The sequence below is a fragment of the Brachyistius frenatus genome, unplaced genomic scaffold (assembly GCF_029030835.1).
Source record: "Brachyistius frenatus isolate BFR_SWC_R1_liver_20210118 unplaced genomic scaffold, ASM2903083v1 Contig_191, whole genome shotgun sequence".
NCBI classification, from domain to species: domain Eukaryota; kingdom Metazoa; phylum Chordata; class Actinopteri; family Embiotocidae; genus Brachyistius; species Brachyistius frenatus.
The window spans coordinates 47,545-65,196 of NW_027210790.1; the positions used below are offsets into that span (position 1 = coordinate 47,545).

At 45.7% G+C, this 17,652-nt stretch overlaps 2 protein-coding genes across 2 annotated transcripts; one reads left to right on the plus strand and one right to left on the minus strand.

The window, feature by feature from the left end:
• Window positions 1-3,989: 3,989 nt before the first annotated feature.
• Window positions 3,990-13,596, plus strand: ubap1lb (ubiquitin associated protein 1-like b). Its single transcript, XM_069718433.1, has 4 exons — window positions 3,990-4,746; window positions 10,860-11,084; window positions 12,057-12,158; window positions 13,177-13,596. The coding sequence occupies exons 1-4, from the start codon at window positions 4,036-4,038 to the stop codon at window positions 13,309-13,311; spliced, it is 1,173 nt and encodes a 390-aa protein (XP_069574534.1). The 5' UTR covers window positions 3,990-4,035; the 3' UTR covers window positions 13,312-13,596.
• Window positions 13,597-14,554: 958 nt separating this feature from the next.
• Window positions 14,555-17,029, minus strand: kbtbd13a (kelch repeat and BTB domain containing 13a). The gene has a single exon (XM_069718434.1). It carries the CDS (start codon window positions 17,016-17,018, stop codon window positions 15,369-15,371), a length of 1,650 nt encoding a protein of 549 aa, XP_069574535.1. The 5' UTR covers window positions 17,019-17,029; the 3' UTR covers window positions 14,555-15,368.
• Window positions 17,030-17,652: the final 623 nt, after the last annotated feature.

Consider the following 17,652-nt stretch of genomic DNA (forward strand, 5'->3'; position numbering starts at 1 on the left):
TAATGTAGAAACACTAATGTCAAACACACACTAATGTAGAAACAAACTAACGTAGAAACACACTAATATAGAAACACACTAATGTAGAAACACACTAATATAGAAACAAACATGTAGAAACACTAATATAGAAACAAACATGTAGAAACACACACTAATGTAGAAACACTAATGTCAAACACACACTAATGTAGAAACAAACTAAAGTAGAAACACACTAATGCAGAAACACTAATATAGAAACAAACATGTAGAAACACTAATGTAGAAACACACTAATGTAGAAACACACACTAATGCAGTAACACACTAATATAGAAACACTCTAATGTAGAAACACACTAATGTAGAAACACACTAAAGTAGAAACACACTAAAGTAGAAACACACTATGAAACACATAGAAAAACACACACTAATGTAGAAACACACACTAATGTAGAAACACACTAAAGTAGAAACACTAATGTAGAAACACACTATTATAGAAACACACACTAAAGTAGAAACATGAACTAATGTAGAAACACACACTAAAGTAGAAACACACTAACGTAGAAACACGCTATTATAGCAACACACACTAAAGTAGAAACACACTAATGTAGAAACACACTATTATAGCAACACACACTAAAGTAGAAACACACACTATTGCGTCACTTGGACCGGAGGGCATAGGAGGATGCCCTCTGTGTCCCTTGTATCAGAGGACGTAGGAGGACGCCCTTCGGACCGGAGGACGTAAGAGGACGCTCTTGGTTTCCCTGGGACCGGAGGATTCCCTCGGTGTCCCTGGGGCCGGAGGATGTCCTTGGTGTTCCTCGGGCTGGATATGTCCTGAAACAGGTGACACTGATGTCACTGTGAATGAAATGATGTAAAGTTAGAGGCTGAGCAGAACTTGAACTGGTTGGACACTGTGTGTCTCTCAGTGGACGGAGCAGGATGGACGGTGTCCCCCTGAAGATGCCCCAGGCTGCTGCATTACAGCAAGTCAAAGAGGACGTCAAAGTGACTGTCCCTGATTACCTCACCGTCCTGCAGGACACAGAGGTGAGTGTCTGTCCTCTGTGTGTGTTCTGTGCGTGTCTGTCTGTGCTTTGTGTGTGTCTGTCTGTCTTTTGTGTGTCTCTGTGTGTCTTCTATGTTTCTCTGTCTTTCTTCTGTCTGTCCTCTGTGTGTTTCTGCGTGTCCTCTGTGTCTCTGTCTCTCCTCTGTGTCTGTCTCTGTGTGTCCTCTGTGTATTTCTGTCTATCTCTGTGTGTCCTCTGTGTGTCTCTGTCTGTCCTTGGTCTGTCTCTGTGTCCTCTGTGTATGTCTGTCCTCTGTTTTTATCTGTCTGTCCTCCATCTGTCTCTGTGTTTCTCTGTCTGTCTCTGTGTGTGCTGTCTTTCCTTTGTCTGTCTCTTTGTGTCCTCTTTGTATATGTCTGTCTCTGTTTTTCTCTGTCTGTATCTGTGTTTCTGTCTGTCCTCTGTCTGCCTCTGTGTTTCCCTGTCTGTCTCTGTGTGTCCTATGTGTTTCTGTCTGTCCTCTTTTTGTATCTGTCTGTCCCCTGTGTGTCTTTGTGTCCTCTGTGTGTCTCTGCCTGTCCTCAGTGTCTCTGTCTGTCCTCTGTCTGTCTCTGTCTTTCTACGTGTGTCTCTGTCTGACCTCTATCTGTCTCTGTGACCTTTGTGTGTCTCTGTCTGTCGTCTGTGTGTCTCTGTGTCTCTGTCTGTCTCTGTGTGTCCTCTGTCGCTTTCTGTCCTCCTGGTGTCTCTGTCTGTCTCTGTGTGTTCTCTGTCTGTCATCTGTCTGTCTCTGTCTATCCTCTGTCTATATCTATCTGTCCTCTGTCTGTCCTCTGTTTGTCTCTGTCTGTCCTTTTTGTGTCTTTCCTGTCTTCCAGTACTAATGATATCAATGTTTCAGATACTTGATGTTTAAAAAGGTTCAGAGCTCCTCATAGTTTTAAATTAGAATTATTATTAATATTTATTTATTTAGTCTCATTAATAGTCAGGAAGTCAAGAAGCTGCAGTCTTTACCTGAACATCACACACAGACTAGGAGTCAGCCCAGACCAGGAGTCACTACAGACCAGGAGTCAGTCCAGACCAGGAGTCACTACAGACCAGGAGTCAAGCCAGACCAGGAGTCAGGCCAGACCAGGAGTCACTACAGACCAGGAGTCAGTCCAGACCAGGAGTCACTACAGACCAGGAGTCAAGCCAGACCAGGAGTCAGGCCAGACCAGGAGTCACTACAGACTAGGAGTCAGCCCAGACCAGGAGTCACTACAGACCAGGAGTCAGTCCAGACCAGGAGTCACTACAGACCAGGAGTCAAGCCAGACCAGGAGTCACTACAGACCAGGAGTCAAGCCAGACCAGGAGTCAGGCCAGACCAGGAGTCAGGCCAGACCAGGAGTCACTACAGACCAGGAGTCAAGCCAGACCAGGAGTCAGGCCAGACCAGGAGTCACTACAGACCAGGAGTCACTACAGACCAGGAGTCAGGCCAGACCAGGAGTCACTACAGACCAGGAGTCACTGCAGACCAGGAGTCACTACAGACCAGGAGTCAATCCAGAGCAGGAGTCACTGTTCAATTCAATTCAACTTTATTTATATAGCGCCAAATCACAACATAGGTTATTTCATGGCACTTAACACATTAAAGTCTTTACAGCAGAACTTTACAATATTATACAGAGAAACCAACAATTCAACAATTCATCAATTCAACAATTCATCAATTCAACAATTCCCACATAAGCTAGGAGGGAAAAAACTCCTCTTTAAGGGAGAAAAACCTCCAACAGAGGGAAGAAAAACTCCCTTTAACAGGAAGAAACCTCCGACAGAACCAGGATCAGAGGTGGAGAACATCTGTTAACAGAACCAGGATCAGAGGTGGAGAACATCTGTTAACAGAACCAGGATCAGACGGAGCATCTGCCTCGACCGGTTGGGGTGAGAGGAGAGCAGAGAGAGAAAAGGACAGCATAGAGATAGAAGAGAAGAACTGTTGGTGGAGACGACAATCACAGAGCAGAGACATGCAGCTCCATGACGGGACATCTGGAAAAGAAAGAACAGAAACTACACGAGTGAAGGAACTGAATGGAGACAACAGATAATAAGAAGAAACTATGGGAGAGAAGAAGATGGTGAGGTATGAGTCAGTTAAAGAGTAGGAGGAAAGAAAAGAAGCTCAGCATGTAACGAGGTCCTCCAGCAGCCTCGGCCTATAACAGCATAACTAAGGGTTGGTTCAGGTCTACCTGAGCCAGCCCTAACTATAGGCTTTATCAAGAAGGAACGTTTTGAGTCTAATCTTAAAGCTAGAGAGGGTTTCTGACCCTCCAACACAAACTGGGAGCTGGTTCCACAGGGGAGGAGCCTGAAAACTGAAAGTTATAGACCAGGAGTCAGTCCAGAACAGGAGGACTGGAATACAGCTGGATTACGAAGCAGGTTCAACAAATCCAGACGTTCTTTTTTCTGAGCTGTTCAACAAAGCAGAAACTGTCCATCAGAGATCATTGGTACTACGACTGGTTATCAACTTTCTCTGTTAACTCAGGCTTTCTGTTTTCGGCTCGGAGCGCTCTCACATAAAAGAGGAGGAGTTTGTAGCATCTGACAATCACAAACATGGACAACTGGACTGACAGCCGAGCAACATATTTAAAAATTGAGGAGCAATCTATAATTTAAATAAAACATAACGAAGTTAAACACATAATCCAACTGAAAGCAGCGCAGCTGCAGCTGCTGAATGATGAAGGATGTGATGTAAAAAAAAAAAATCACTGACTATGAACGTAGACGAAGTTGAAAGACTTATAATATCACCATGACGACCACAGGAAGATCACTCTAATCACGTGCATATTTCATTAAATTAATGTATTATTAGATGTATTCTCATGACATGTACAAACGTTTTAGCCTCATCATTTCAGCTGCAGCTGCGGAGGAGCAAATAATACATCAATATAAAATCATCTTTCTGTCTCACACTGAGCATCCTGCGTTTTGTGTGATGATGAAGAGGAGGGAGAGAGGATTGTGTTATGTTTGTGATGATGAAGAGGACGGTGAGGGGACTACTAACACTAACATGTCTCTTCATCGACAGTATGAGTTCAGCCTGGAGAACTGGGTGATAACTGGACTGCAGAGGGGCTTCACCAATCAACCCCGGAATCCGCCGTGCTCCTCCTCCTCTTCATCCTCCTCCTCGTACTTGTCCTCAGGACTGCTGCCGTCCTGTCCTCCGTACTGGATGATGTTCAGCAGCCCTCAGCAGAGCCGCCTGGCCAGCCGCCACAGCTCAGACTTCTGGGAGCCGAACCCTCGGCAGCGCTCCCGCAGCCTGAACCTGAGCGTCCTGCGCAGCAACACGGCCGCCTCAGAGTCAGAGGAGGAGGAGGACGCTCAGAGAGCCGACACGTGTCAGACGGTGGAAGCTGGCTCGGAGTGTCCTGCTGCTGCACATGGGCGTGGTCAGAGGAAAGCTCAGAAGGCCTTTGTCCCCGACCTGCTCAACCCTCCGGCCTGTCTGAGCAGCCTGCCGCACCAACGCAGGAAGAATCTGCGCCAGTGTTCCCTCTCAGGGCTGGACACGCCCTTCCCACACCGCCCCAACGCAGACAGCATGTTCCAGAGCCTGTCCTCACACAGAGCCCCCAGCACCTGGACCAGGACACTCAACAGGGTCCCCACCATCAGCACCCTCAGCACAGCACATACGGTGAGAGCTGGACATGTTAGGACTGAGAGGAGTGTGTGTGTGTGTGTGTGTGTGTGTGTCTCTGATGTACAGTGGGTACGGAAAGTATTCAGACCCCTTTAAATTTTTCACTCTTTGTTTCATTGCAGCCATTTGCTAAAATCAAAAAAGTTCATTTTATTTCTCATTAATGTACACTCAGCACCCCATCTTGACAGAAAAAAACAGAAATGTAGAAATTTGTGCAAATTTATTAAAAAAGAAAAACTGAAATATCACATGGTCATAAGTATTCAGACCCTTTGCTCAGTATTGAGTAGAAGCACCCTTTTGAGCTAGTACAGCCATGAGTCTTCTTGGGAATGATGCAACAAGCTTTTCACACCTGGATTTGGGGATCCTCTGCCATTCTTCCTTGCAGATCCTCTCCAGTTCCGTCAGGTTGGATGGTGAACGTTGGTGGACAGCCATTTTCAGGTCTCTCCAGAGATGCTCAATTGGGTTTAGGTCAGGGCTCTGGCTGGGCCAGTCAAGAATGGTCACAGAGTTGTTCCGAAGCCATTCCTTTGTTATTTTAGCTGTGTGCTCAGGGTCATTGTCTTGTTGGAAGGTGAACCTTCGGCCCAGTCTGAGGTCCAGAGCACTCTGGAAGAGGTTTTCTTCCAGGATATCTCTGCACTTGGCCGCATTCATCTTTCCTTCAATTGCAACCGGTCATCCTGTCCCTGCAGCTGAAAAACACCCCCATAGCATGATGCTGCCACCACCATGTTTCACTGTTGGGATTGTATTGGGCAGGTGATGAGCAGTGCCTGGTTTTCTCCACACATACCGCTTAGAATTAACGCCAAAAAGTTCAATCTTGGTCTCATCAGACCAGAGAATCTTATTTCTCATAGTCTGGGAGTCCTTCATGTGTTTTTTGGCAAACTCTATGCGGGCTTTCATATGTCTTGCACTGAGGAGAGGCTTCCGTCGGGCCACTCTGCCATAAAGCCCCGACTGGTGGAGGGCTGCAGTGATAGTTGACTTTGTGGAACTTTCTCCCATCTCCCTACTGCATCTCTGGAGCTCAGCCACAGTGATCTTTGGGTTCTTCTTTACCTCTCTCACCAAGGCTCTTCTCCCACGATTGCTCAGTTTGTCTGGACGGCCAGGTCTAGGAAGAGTTCTGGTCGTCCCAAACTTCTCCCATTTAAGGATTATGGAGGCCACTGTGCTCTTAGGAACCTTGAGTGCTGCAGACATTATTTTGTAACCTTGGCCAGATCTGTGCCTTGCCACAATTCTGTCTCTGAGCTCCTTGGACAGTTCCTTCGACCTCATGATTCTCATTTGCTCTGACATGCACTGTGAGCTGTAAGGTCTTATATAGACAGGTGTGTGCCTTTCCTAATCAAGTCCAATCAGTTTAATTAAACACAGCTGGACTCCAATGAAGGAGTAGAACCATCTCAAGGAGGATCAGAAGAAATGGACAGCATGTGAGTTAAATATGAGTGTCACAGCAAAGGGTCTGAATACTTATGACCATGTGATATTTCAGTTTTTCTTTTTTAATAAATTTGCACAAATTTCTACATTTCTGTTTTTTTCTGTCAAGATGGGGTGCTGAGTGTACATTAATGAGAAATAAAATGAACTTTTTTGATTTTAGCAAATGGCTGCAATGAAACAAAGAGTGAAAAATTTAAAGGGGTCGGAATACTTTCCGTACCCACTGTATCTACAGGAATGTGTTGTTGCAGTGATGTTGGCAGAAAGAGAGAGTTGACTGTCGAGTGTCTCCGAGGTTCTTAGCAGTCAGGGTCGGGATAACAGAGTTGTTGAAGGTAGTAGTCAGGTCGAGGGTGGGAGAGTCTTTCCCTGGAAGGAAGAGCAGTTCGGTCTTGTGGAGGTTGATTTTCAGGTGGTATGAGGACATCCACTGAGAGACGTCAGTCAGACAGGCAGAGATTCATGCTGCTACCTGTGTTTCAGATCTGGAAAAGAGAGGATCAGTTGGGTGTCATCAGCATAGCTGTGGTAGGAAAAGACATGTGAGTGAAGGACAGAGCCGAGAGAGTCGGTGTACACAGAGAAGAGGAGGGGACCCGGGACGGAGCCTTGAGGGACACCAGTAGTGAGAGGACATGGTTCAGACACAGATCCTCTCCAAGTTACCCGGTAGGTGAGGTCGTTGAGGTAGGATGAGAACAGGTAGAGAGCAGAGCCTGAGACACCGAGGTCCTGAAGGAGGAAAGAAGGATCTGGTGGTTCACTGTGTCAAATGCAGCAGAAGGTCTATAAAGATCAGGACGGAGGACAGAGAGGCTGCTCTAGCAGTGTGAAGCTGCTCAGAGACAGAAGGAGGACCGTCTCTGTTGAAACCAGACTGGTGGTCAAGAAGGTTATTATGGTGGAGATAGGAGGAGAGTTGGTTAAAGATAGCTCGCTCCAGAGTTTTAGAAAGAAAGGGAAGAAGAGAGACGGTCTGTAGTTGTTTACTTCAGACGGGTTGAGGGGGGGTTTCTTCAGGAGAGGGTTCACTCTCTCCTTCAGAGAGTTCAGGAAACAGACCGTTGACAGAGAAGTGGTGATGAGATGGGAGAGAAAAGGAAGAAGGTCTGGAGCAATAGACTGGAGAATGTGAGATGGGATGGGGAGGGGGGGCAGGTGGTTGGGGGGGGGGGGGTTACCAAGGTAACAACTTGATTGGGAGACGGGGGAGTGAAAGAGGAAAGTGAAGGGGATGAAGATGAAGATGAAGAAGATGGACATGTAGTTATAGAAGATGGGTTTGAAAATGAGGAGCATATGTCATCTATCTTTTTAGTAAAGTAGTTGACAAAGTGGCTTGATGGAAGGATGGAGGGAGGAGGGGAAGGGGGGAGGAGGGGTCAAGGAGGTTGGAGAAGATGGAGAAGATGGAGAAGAGCTTTTTGGGGTTGGAAAATGAGGATTGAATTCTGGTTTGCTAGAAGGAGCTTTTGGCTGCAGAGATAGAGGAGAGGAGAGAAGAGGGAGAGATTGATAAGTGAGCAGGTCATCAGGGTGGTTAGATTTTCTACATTTCATTTCTGATGCTCTCATAGTGGCTCTCTGGGTGCACCGAGTCAGACAACCACGGAGTTAGGGAGGACTGGAGGACATGGAGGAGGACAGAGACAATCAAGAGAGGAAGACAGAGTAGAAAGGAGAGTGTCTGTGGCAGAGTTTGGATGCATGAGGGGGAAAGAGTCAGTTGAAGGGAGGGCAGATAAAACAGAGGAGGGAGAGGAGGGAGAGAGGAGGAAGAGAGGAGGGAGAGAGGAGGAGGGAGAGGAGGGAGAGAGGAGGAGGGAGAGAGGAAGGAGAGAGGAGGAAGAGAGGAGGGAGAGGAGGGAGAGAGGAGGGAGAGAGGAGGAGGGAGAGAGGAGGGAGAGAGGAGGAGGGCGAGAGGGAGTGAATGTTGTGACGGACAGGTCCAGAGTCTGTTGATGTGGTCAGGTTGTCAGTTAGAGAGAGTCAGAGATAAAGAAGTGGTCGGAGACATGAAGTGGAGTTACTGTGAGGTTAGATGTGGAGCAGTTTGTGGTGAAATATAGTCCAGGTGGTTCCAACCTTTGTGAGGAGGAGGGGAAGGACTGAAGGAGACAGCAAAGGAAGACAGGAAGAGCAGAAGGTCAGATGACTTCTCAGTCTGTATGTTAAAGTCACCCAGAAGGACAAGTGGAGGACCATTTTCTGGGACGTTTGACAGGAGGACGTCTAATTCGTCCAATAAATCTCCCAAAGGACCTGGAGGATGGTAGAGGACAACAATGTTTAATTGTACCGGATGAGTAACTGTCACAGCATGAAACTCAAAAGACAGTGAGGTAGGAAGTGGAAGTGGGTAAAGAGAAAACCTCCATTTAGGGAGATGAGTAGACCTGTACCCCCCCTCCCCCTACCAGTGGGTCTGGGGGTGTGGCTGAAGGAGAAGACAGAGGAGAGAGCAGCAGGGTGGATGTTGTCCGGTGTGATCCAGGTCTCAGTGAGACCAAGGAAGTCCAGCGATGAAGTCTGTCTTCAGCTGACTGACAGTTTCAGAGTCCTCCTGTGACGAGGTGTTGGGTATGAGTGGAACGGGTGGGACAGATAACAGAGGAAAGGTTACGGTGTTGCTGTGAACGAGTGAGAGGCCTGTAGTATCTACGAGTAGATATACGCACAGGGACGGAAAGTACACACATACTCAGATGGCAGTAGTACTACTCAGCTATACTCAGCCTCCCTCCTGTGACTCCAACAAAAGACTCCTCTGTCTTTATCCACCGAGTCTTCATACGATGAGTCCTCGCTGACGCTGAAGCTTCAAATACTTCCTGGTTTTATAACAGGGTTGGCTACAGCTGGTCAGACCACACCTCCTGCTCGTTAGACCACACCTCCTGCTCATTAGACCACACCTCCTGCTCGTTAGACCTCCTGTCACCAGGTGTTACAAATGGGCGGGAATGGAAACTCACCACTGATTACTAAACAAAGAAATGGTGGTGATAGTGATGGTGATGGGTGTGATGATGATGGTGATGATGATGATGGTGATGGTGATGGGGGTGATGATGGCGGTGATGGGGGTGATGGTGATGATGGTGATGGTGACGGTGATGATGGTGATGGCGATGATAGTGATGGTGACGGTGATGGGGGTGATGATGGTGATGATGGTGATTAATATGGTGATTGTGATGATGATGATAGTGATGGTGAAGGTGATGTTGGTGGTGATGTGTTGATGATGATGATGGTTATGATGATGGTGATTATGGTGATGATGATGGTGGTGATGTGACGGTGGTGATGGTGGTGATGTGACGGTGATGGTGATGATGGTGGTGATGATGATGATGATGGTTTTGATGGTGGTGATGATGATGATGATTACATTACATTTCATTTATCTAACTCTTTTATCCAAAGACTTACAATAAGTTCATTTCAACCATGAGGGTACAAAACCAGAACAACAAGAATCAAGAAAATACAATTTCTTCAAGAAAGCCAGACTACAAAGTTCTATCAGTAAGTTCTATTTTAAGATACTAAAATTCTACTATTTAAGGTAAAGTCTGAAGAGGTGTGTTTTTAGTTTGTGGTGGAAGATGTTCAGAGTTTCTGCTGTCCTGATGTCAGTGGGGAGCTCATTCTACCATTCAGGAGCCAGGACAGATGATGATGGTGATGATGATGACGACTGTGATGATGATGGTGAAGGTGAAGGTGATGGTAATGGTGATGTTGGTGGTGATGTGTTGATGATGATCATGGTGATGATGGTGATGATGATGGTGATGATGGTGATGATGATAGTGGTGATTGTGACAGTGATGGGGTGATGATGGTGATGGTGACGGTGATGGGGGTGATGATGGCGATGATGGTGATGATGATGATGGTGATGATGGTGATGATGATAATGGTGATGATGGTGATGATGATAGTGGTGATTGTGACAGTGATGGGGTGATGATGGTGATGGTGACGGTGATGGGGTGATGATGGCGATGATGATGATGATGATGATGATGGTGATGATGATAATGGTGATGATGGTGATGATGTTGGCGATGATGGTGATGATGATGGTGATGATGATGATGGTGTTGTTGATATAAAACATATAAAACTGTGAATTAGAGCAGCTGACACATGCCAGCCTCTTCATGCTGCAACAGCTGAGCGCTCTCTTATTGCAACAGGTCACTGAGCTCAGAGGAGAGTTGACCGCGTGACACAGGGAGACCTCCTGCTGTGCAGCCTGCAGTATAGAGAGCAGTCTCTCTCTATGAATATGGCAGAATAAACTTGCACATATCAGCAGACTGAACCTGTCAGTGCACCACTTTATATTAAGCTTGAGATCTGAACACTGAGTCCCTCACATCTTTAAACTCTGGTTTCCTCTGGCGAAATCCATCCTCAGCATTGAGCCTTGTTTCACCTCACATTTCCAAAATGTTTTTAGGGATCTGCACTCTAAAAATAAACTGTGTAAAGTCTTCTGGCTGAATGCAGCAGGATATAAAAAGTTCATGAGGATTAACAAAGCCGTGTGTCAGGTATACTCTGCTGTCAGTACTGCAGACCATGAGAACCACTTCACTGATCTGTTCTACTCGTCACTGCAGCCTGCTGCTCCTCAGACAGGTATCCAACCAGACTCCTGCAGGTTCCCCCTGGCCTCCCCCCCTCCCCGGGGGCTCCCCTCCTTTGGTTCGGACTCCTCCGTGGAGCTCCTGACAGCTCTGAGCCCAGAGGAGAGGGAGCTGCTGGAGGCCATTACGGCCCAGGGATACTCCCTCCGCACCGCCATCCTGGCCCTGCAGAGGACCGGACAGCAGACCCCAGATCAGGTCAGAGACACACCCAGAGCATTGCTAGGAGACACATGGATATGTTTTAGTCCTTCTCAAGTAAAGTCGCCAACACGTGTTTGTATTTCAGTCACAAAGTGGAGGCTGTTCCAGCTGTAAGGAGCTCCAACTAGCACAGGGAAATCACTCAGGATTAGAGGCTGCTTTAAACCGGTCTAAAAATAGAAAGCCGTCCTGCCCTGTGTTTTCTCATGAGTGGGCCCGGGGCTGATGGGAAACACATCCAACATGTTTACCATGAGGAGAAGATGGACACACACATGTCAGTCTCTGACTGGAAAATCACAGTCACATGTCTTCAGTAGGAGGGTGTATAGTTATAAACATCTAGTCTACAGTGAATATCACTATAGATATAAACATAAACATCTACTCCACAGTGAATATCACTATAGACATAAACATCTTGTCTACAGTGAATATCACTATAGATATATGAATTTATAGATACTGTATATGAATATATAGATATATGCTGCCTGCTTGGTCTTATGGAAACAATAAGACACAGTGATGTGTTGATGGTTCTATTGGTTTCCAGTCTGACTTTAGATCTGTCAGCTGGTCACTGTGTGTTACAGTGTGTTACGGTGTGTGTTACAGTGTGTTACAGTGTGTTATTGTGTGTTACTGTCTGTTACTGTGTGTTACGGTGTGTTACAGTGTGTCACAGTGTGTCCTATATTACACCTCGGGTCAGTGGGCTCTCAGAAAGATTTAGTGAACTCCAGTAACAGACAGCAGATCAGTGTGAGGTCAGAGAGCTGTTAAAAGTCCTGCAGACAGAAACATCAGAAATCTGCTGTCACAAAACATGTGGAAACATTTTACTGCAAATATTTGACAGATGCTGACCTTAAAAATAGATGTTACATGAACCTATTCAGCAGTACACTGTGTACAGTGTCTGAATGAATACATGTGTGTGTGTGTGTGTGTGTGTGTCTGCAGATCTTGACTTACCTGGTGGCCTGTGACCACCTGTGTCAGCTGGGCTATGACATGGTTCAGGTAGAAGAGGCTTTGGAGATGTTTCAGAACTGTGAGACAAAGGTAAGACCTGTAGAGAACCTCCACTCTCAGAGACATGATGGAGTCAGGTTTATTAAAGCACAGAGTCAGGTTTATTGAAGAATAGAGTCAGGTTTATTAACAAACACAGTCAGGTTTATTAAAGAACAGAGTCAGGTTTATTGAAGAATAGAGTCAGGTTTATTAAAGAACACAGTCAGGTTTGTTAAAGAATAGAGTCAGGTTTATTAAAGAACAGATTCAGGTTTATTAAATAACAGATTCAGGTTTATTAAAGAACAGAGTCAGGTTTATTAAAAAAGAGAGTCAGGTTTAATAATGAACACAGTCAGATTTATTAAAGAACAGAGTCAGGTTGATTAAAGAATAGAGTCAGGTTTATTGCAGAATAGTGTCAGGTTTATTAAAGAACACAATCAGGTTTATTGAAGAACACAGTCAGGTTTATTGAAGAATAGAGTCAGGTTTAGTAAAGAATAGAGTCAGGTTTATTAAAGAACAGTCATCTTTTTATTAAAGAACAGTCATGTTTATTAAAGAACACACAGGTTTATTAAAGAATAGAGTCAAGTTTATTAAAGAACAGATTCAGGTTTATTAACGAACAGAGTCAGGTTTATTAAAGAACAGAGTCAAGTTGAAAGGAGTCAGGTTTATTAAAGAACAGATTCAGGTTTATTAAAGAACAGAGTCAAATTGAAAGGAGTCAGGTTTATTAAAGAACAGATTCAGGTTTATTAAAGAACAGAGTCAGGTTTATTAAGAAAAGAGAGTCGGGTTTAATAACGAACACAGTCAGATTTATTAAAGAACATAGTCAGGTTTGTTAAAGAATAGTGTCAGGTTTATTAAAGAATAGAGTCAGGTTTATTAAAGAATAGAGTCAGGTTTATTAAAGAACAGATTCAGGGTTATTAACGAACAGAGTCAGATTTATTAAAGAACAGAGTCTTTATTGAAGAATAAACCTGACCATGTCTTTGTTTTTGTTTTTTACTCATAACGAAAGTCTAAAACATGATTGTTTGTTGGTGTTCAGGCTCAGGAGTTCCTCCACCTGCTCAGTCAGTTTAACGAGATGGGCTTCCAGCAAAACGCCATCAAAGAGGTGCTGCTGGTCCACGAGAACCACAGAGAGAAAGCTTTGGAGGAGCTGATGATGAGGGTGGCCTGACCACACACCTACATATATACACATATACACACAGATTCATTATTATGTGTAAAGGAGAACAGTGCAGGAAAAGAGTAATGCTCAGATGATGATGATGATGATGATGATGATGATGATGATGATGATGATGATGATGATGATGATGAAGAAGAAGAAGAAGAACCACATTCTCCTTCTTTTTGTTACAGTGTAACTCTGTTCATTTACAAACACCATCAGATGATCAGTGAGTTATGGGAGTTTGTTGTAATCCTGAAGAGATGTATTAAAGTTCTTGAATTCACATTGAGGTTGTTTGTTTGTTTCTTTATTTTTCTCCTGGAACAAATGACTTCATTGAAGATTGTTGTCTGTGAAAACAGGAACAGAAGCTGCTTTGCTTCTCATGAACACAGAACTCTGCTTCACATCACTGAGTGTTCTTAAAGTCAATCAGTTACAAACCAGCTGTCAGACAGGTGTGACACTGACTTTGACACTGAGTATGAGTTTATGTGATACAAATCATCACATTCCATTTATATTTACATTTTACACAGCATCAACCTTTTTTGTAAACTGGGTTGTACCTGTACAGAGGAGTGTGTAGTGTACAACCCAGTTTACAAAAAAAGTTGATGCTGTGTAAAATGTAAATATAAATGGAATGTGATGATTTGTAAATCACATAAACTCATATTTAATTGAAAATAGACCAAAGACAACATATCAAATGATGAAACTGAGAAATGTTATTGTTTTATGAAAAATATCTGCTTATTTTGAATTTGATGGAAGCAACACGTCTCTGAAAAGTTGTGACAGGATCAACAAAAGATGGAAAAGTTGTGTAAAAATAAAAAACACCTGGTGGAACATCTGACAACTAATCAGGTTACCATGGCAACAGATCAGTAACATGATTGGGTATAAAAAGATGATTTCAGTCTCTCAGCAGTGAAGATGGGGAGAGGTTCACCACTCTGAAAGATTGTGTGGGAAAATAGATCAGCAATTTAAGAATAATGTTCCTCAACGTAAAACTACAAATAATTAGTGGATTTCATCGTCTACAGTTCATAATATCATTAAAAGATTCAGAGAATCTGGAGAAATCTCTGAACACAAGGGACAAGGCTGGAAACCAATATTGGATGGTGGTGATCTTCGGGCCCTCAGGCAGCACTGCATTAAAAACACACTATTCTGGAGCGGAAATCACTGTTCAACACAGTTCATCGCTGCGTCCACAAATGATGTTAAAACTCTCCAAAGAAGAAACCAGATAGAAACATGATCCAGAAACACCGCTGCCTTCTCTGGACCGAGATCATTGAAGATGGACTTGAAAACATCTGGAGCATCATGAAATGAAAAATACGACAAAGGAGACCCTGAACTGTTGAGCAGCTGAAATCCTGTATCAGGGTTGACGACCTGTAGGCCTCAGGACCAGATGACTGACACCTGAGCTGCTGTGATTTAACCCATATATATGGATGCCACAGCAGTCAGTCTCTCTCCTTCTCTGGGTCTCTGGTTTGGTTTCATTTTGTTTTCTTACACCTGCACATCTTCAGACATCCCAAAAGTACACACATTGCTGATGAGCTGTTTTCTTAAATAAATTCATTTTTCTTATATAATCATGTGTGGTCTCCACACTTTGTCCTTTCTCTTGCCTGTCTCTCGTGACACAGGCAAGAATGGGACCACATTTCACTTTCAAAACTCCAGAAACTGGTCTCCTCAGTTCCCCAACGTTTCCAGAGTTTTGTTAAAAGAAGAGGTGATGCAGCTCAGTGGTGAACATCATCCTGGAACAACTTTATAGAGACGTGTTGCTGACATCAGATTCAAAATAAGCAGATATTTTTATAAAACCATACAATTTCTCTGTTTCAACATTTGATATGTTGTCTTTGGTCTATTTTTATATTAAATATGAGTTTATGTGATTTACAAATCATCACATTTTGTATTTATTTACATTTAAATTGCCTGATGTTCCTCTTAGAAACACATCCAACACAATGAGAAGCATGTCGTAATGAACTTGGTTTAAAGAACAGCGCCTCCTACAGGTTGTGAGAACACTGCAGGGAGAATTTGGGACACACCTTAACGTCTCTGAGGTTCTGGTTCTGACTCAGGTCCAGACAGTTTCCTGTGAGGGGGACAGCTTTAGGCAGCCTCATCAGAAATGTGTAAATGGATCCGATCCTTCCGAAGCCGCTCATCTCCCGCCTCGGCCTCCACTGCCGCTCGTCCACCATGTACTCGGAGGTCACCTGTCGGCTGAGCGTGAACACCGAGTCTCCTCTCACCACTGCCGTGAACAGAGAGCCTTTGCTGTTGGTGTACTGACCCGACATGGCCGTCCACTGACCCGAGCTCAGGTTGTAACAGTCCATCACACACAGCAGGAAGTCGTCACAGGGTCCGTTCCGCATCACGTACAGGTTGTCCCGATGGGCCACCATGTACAGACCGTAACTGTGTGGGCGGATGAGCGTTGTGACCAGAAGCCAGCGGTCGTGTTCGGGCACGTACTCGTGTACATCTGTGGCCCCCATCCCTCTCCAGAGACAGATGAAGATCCTGTCCATGGCTACTGCAGACACCACGGATGCTGCGGGACAGGGGAGGGAGGAGACAGACGTCCAGCTGCCGTCAGACGGCCGGTATCTCTCCACAGAGGACAGCGCCTTCAGGTGGGACTCCCCCCCCACCGCGTACAGGCAGCCGTCAAGACCTATCAGAGGGAAGTTGTAGCGCAGCTGCTGGGGGCCACAGATGGTGGTCCAGCTGTCAGCTGTGGGGTTGTAGCAGAACCCCGCCTCCACCACCCTCTTACTCACATCGTGGACTCCTCCCATGATGTACAGTTTGTTGTCGAGGACGGCCACGCCGGCCATGGTGGTGCTGGTGCTGCCGGGCAGGTGTGTGAGGACCCTCCACTCCCTGCGCTCCTCGTCCAGGTAGCACACCGTCCTCTGGACGTCCTGCAGCAGCTCAGAGGACGGAGAGTGACTGCACACGGCCACGTAGCTGCTGGGGAGGAGAGACTGGATGTAGTCCACCAGCTGGCTGGGTAAGGTGTGGACGTGGTCCCTCAGGTCGGCGTATGAGTCCCTGATGAACAGGGCCGAGCAGTGGGACAGCTCCCACACTCCGAAGGTTGCAGCTGTGTGGTACATGAGCAAGCAGTTTTCAGAGTTGATGATGTTGATCAGGTGTTTGGTGAGAGACGGCACCTGGAGAAATGCCGTGCACTCGATGGCTTCCACGATCTGGTCCCCGCTGAGCACGGGTCGCTGCCCGTCCAGCACCTGCAGCAGCACCAGGAAGCCCAGCAGCCCCACGCAGCGCAGCTGGACCTCCTCCTGCCAGCACTCTCTCATCCCCGACTGGAACAGAGCTCGGAAGAACTCACACCTCTCAGCCACCTTAGCTCGGTCCACCGCGAACACACGGCCGTGAACTCTGACCCTCAGGCTGCCTGGCGCCTCACACCGCCCCGACATCAGACTCATCAATGGACAGCTGCTGGACTCCATCACCTCCCTGCTGGACTCCATCACCTCCGTGCTGGACTCCATCACCTCCCTGCTGGACTCCATCACCTCCGTGCTGGACTCCATCACCTCCCTGCTGGACTTCATCACCTCCCTGATGGACTCCATCACCTCCCTGCTGGACTCCATCACCTCCCTGCTGGACTCCATCACCTCCGTGCAGGTCTGATCCACTGCACAGACTCTGTGTTTTACCACCAGTGAAAGTGTTTCATTCAGAGCAGCTGGTGTCGACAGCAGCTTCCCTGCAGCTGAGGACACTCTAAACATAGCAGCGCCGTGTGACACAGTTCAAGTAGGTTATGATGACATGCAGCCAGACAGAAAGAGGAGCTGGATGGTTGAATGTGCTGATGATTCACTCTTTGTTTGTGTTGGACTGTTGAGCAACAGCTGAACATTCGTCCTTGAGCAGCCGACAAACTGGAACAATAGCGTGTCCCTCTGGTCACGTGATAAACATGTTAAACATGTTAAACATGCTTCTCTGTCAGCAGCCAGTGGACGTCCGAGTGGACGTGAATGAATCAAGCATGAATCAACATCTCTGATGAAGAGATTATTCCTCTTTATAATCCAGACATCATCATCCGAGATGAAGTCACATCCCAACAAATCAAAGAACCTAGTAAATGTTCCACTGTTAGTTTTTAATGGAATCAGAGCTACATGATAACAGATAAACTTATGAAGTAGAAAAAGTTGGAAGAAAATACTGAGGATTAGAAAAAAAATACACTTATTTAATGATAATTACTACAAAGTCTTCAGTATAAAAAAACCC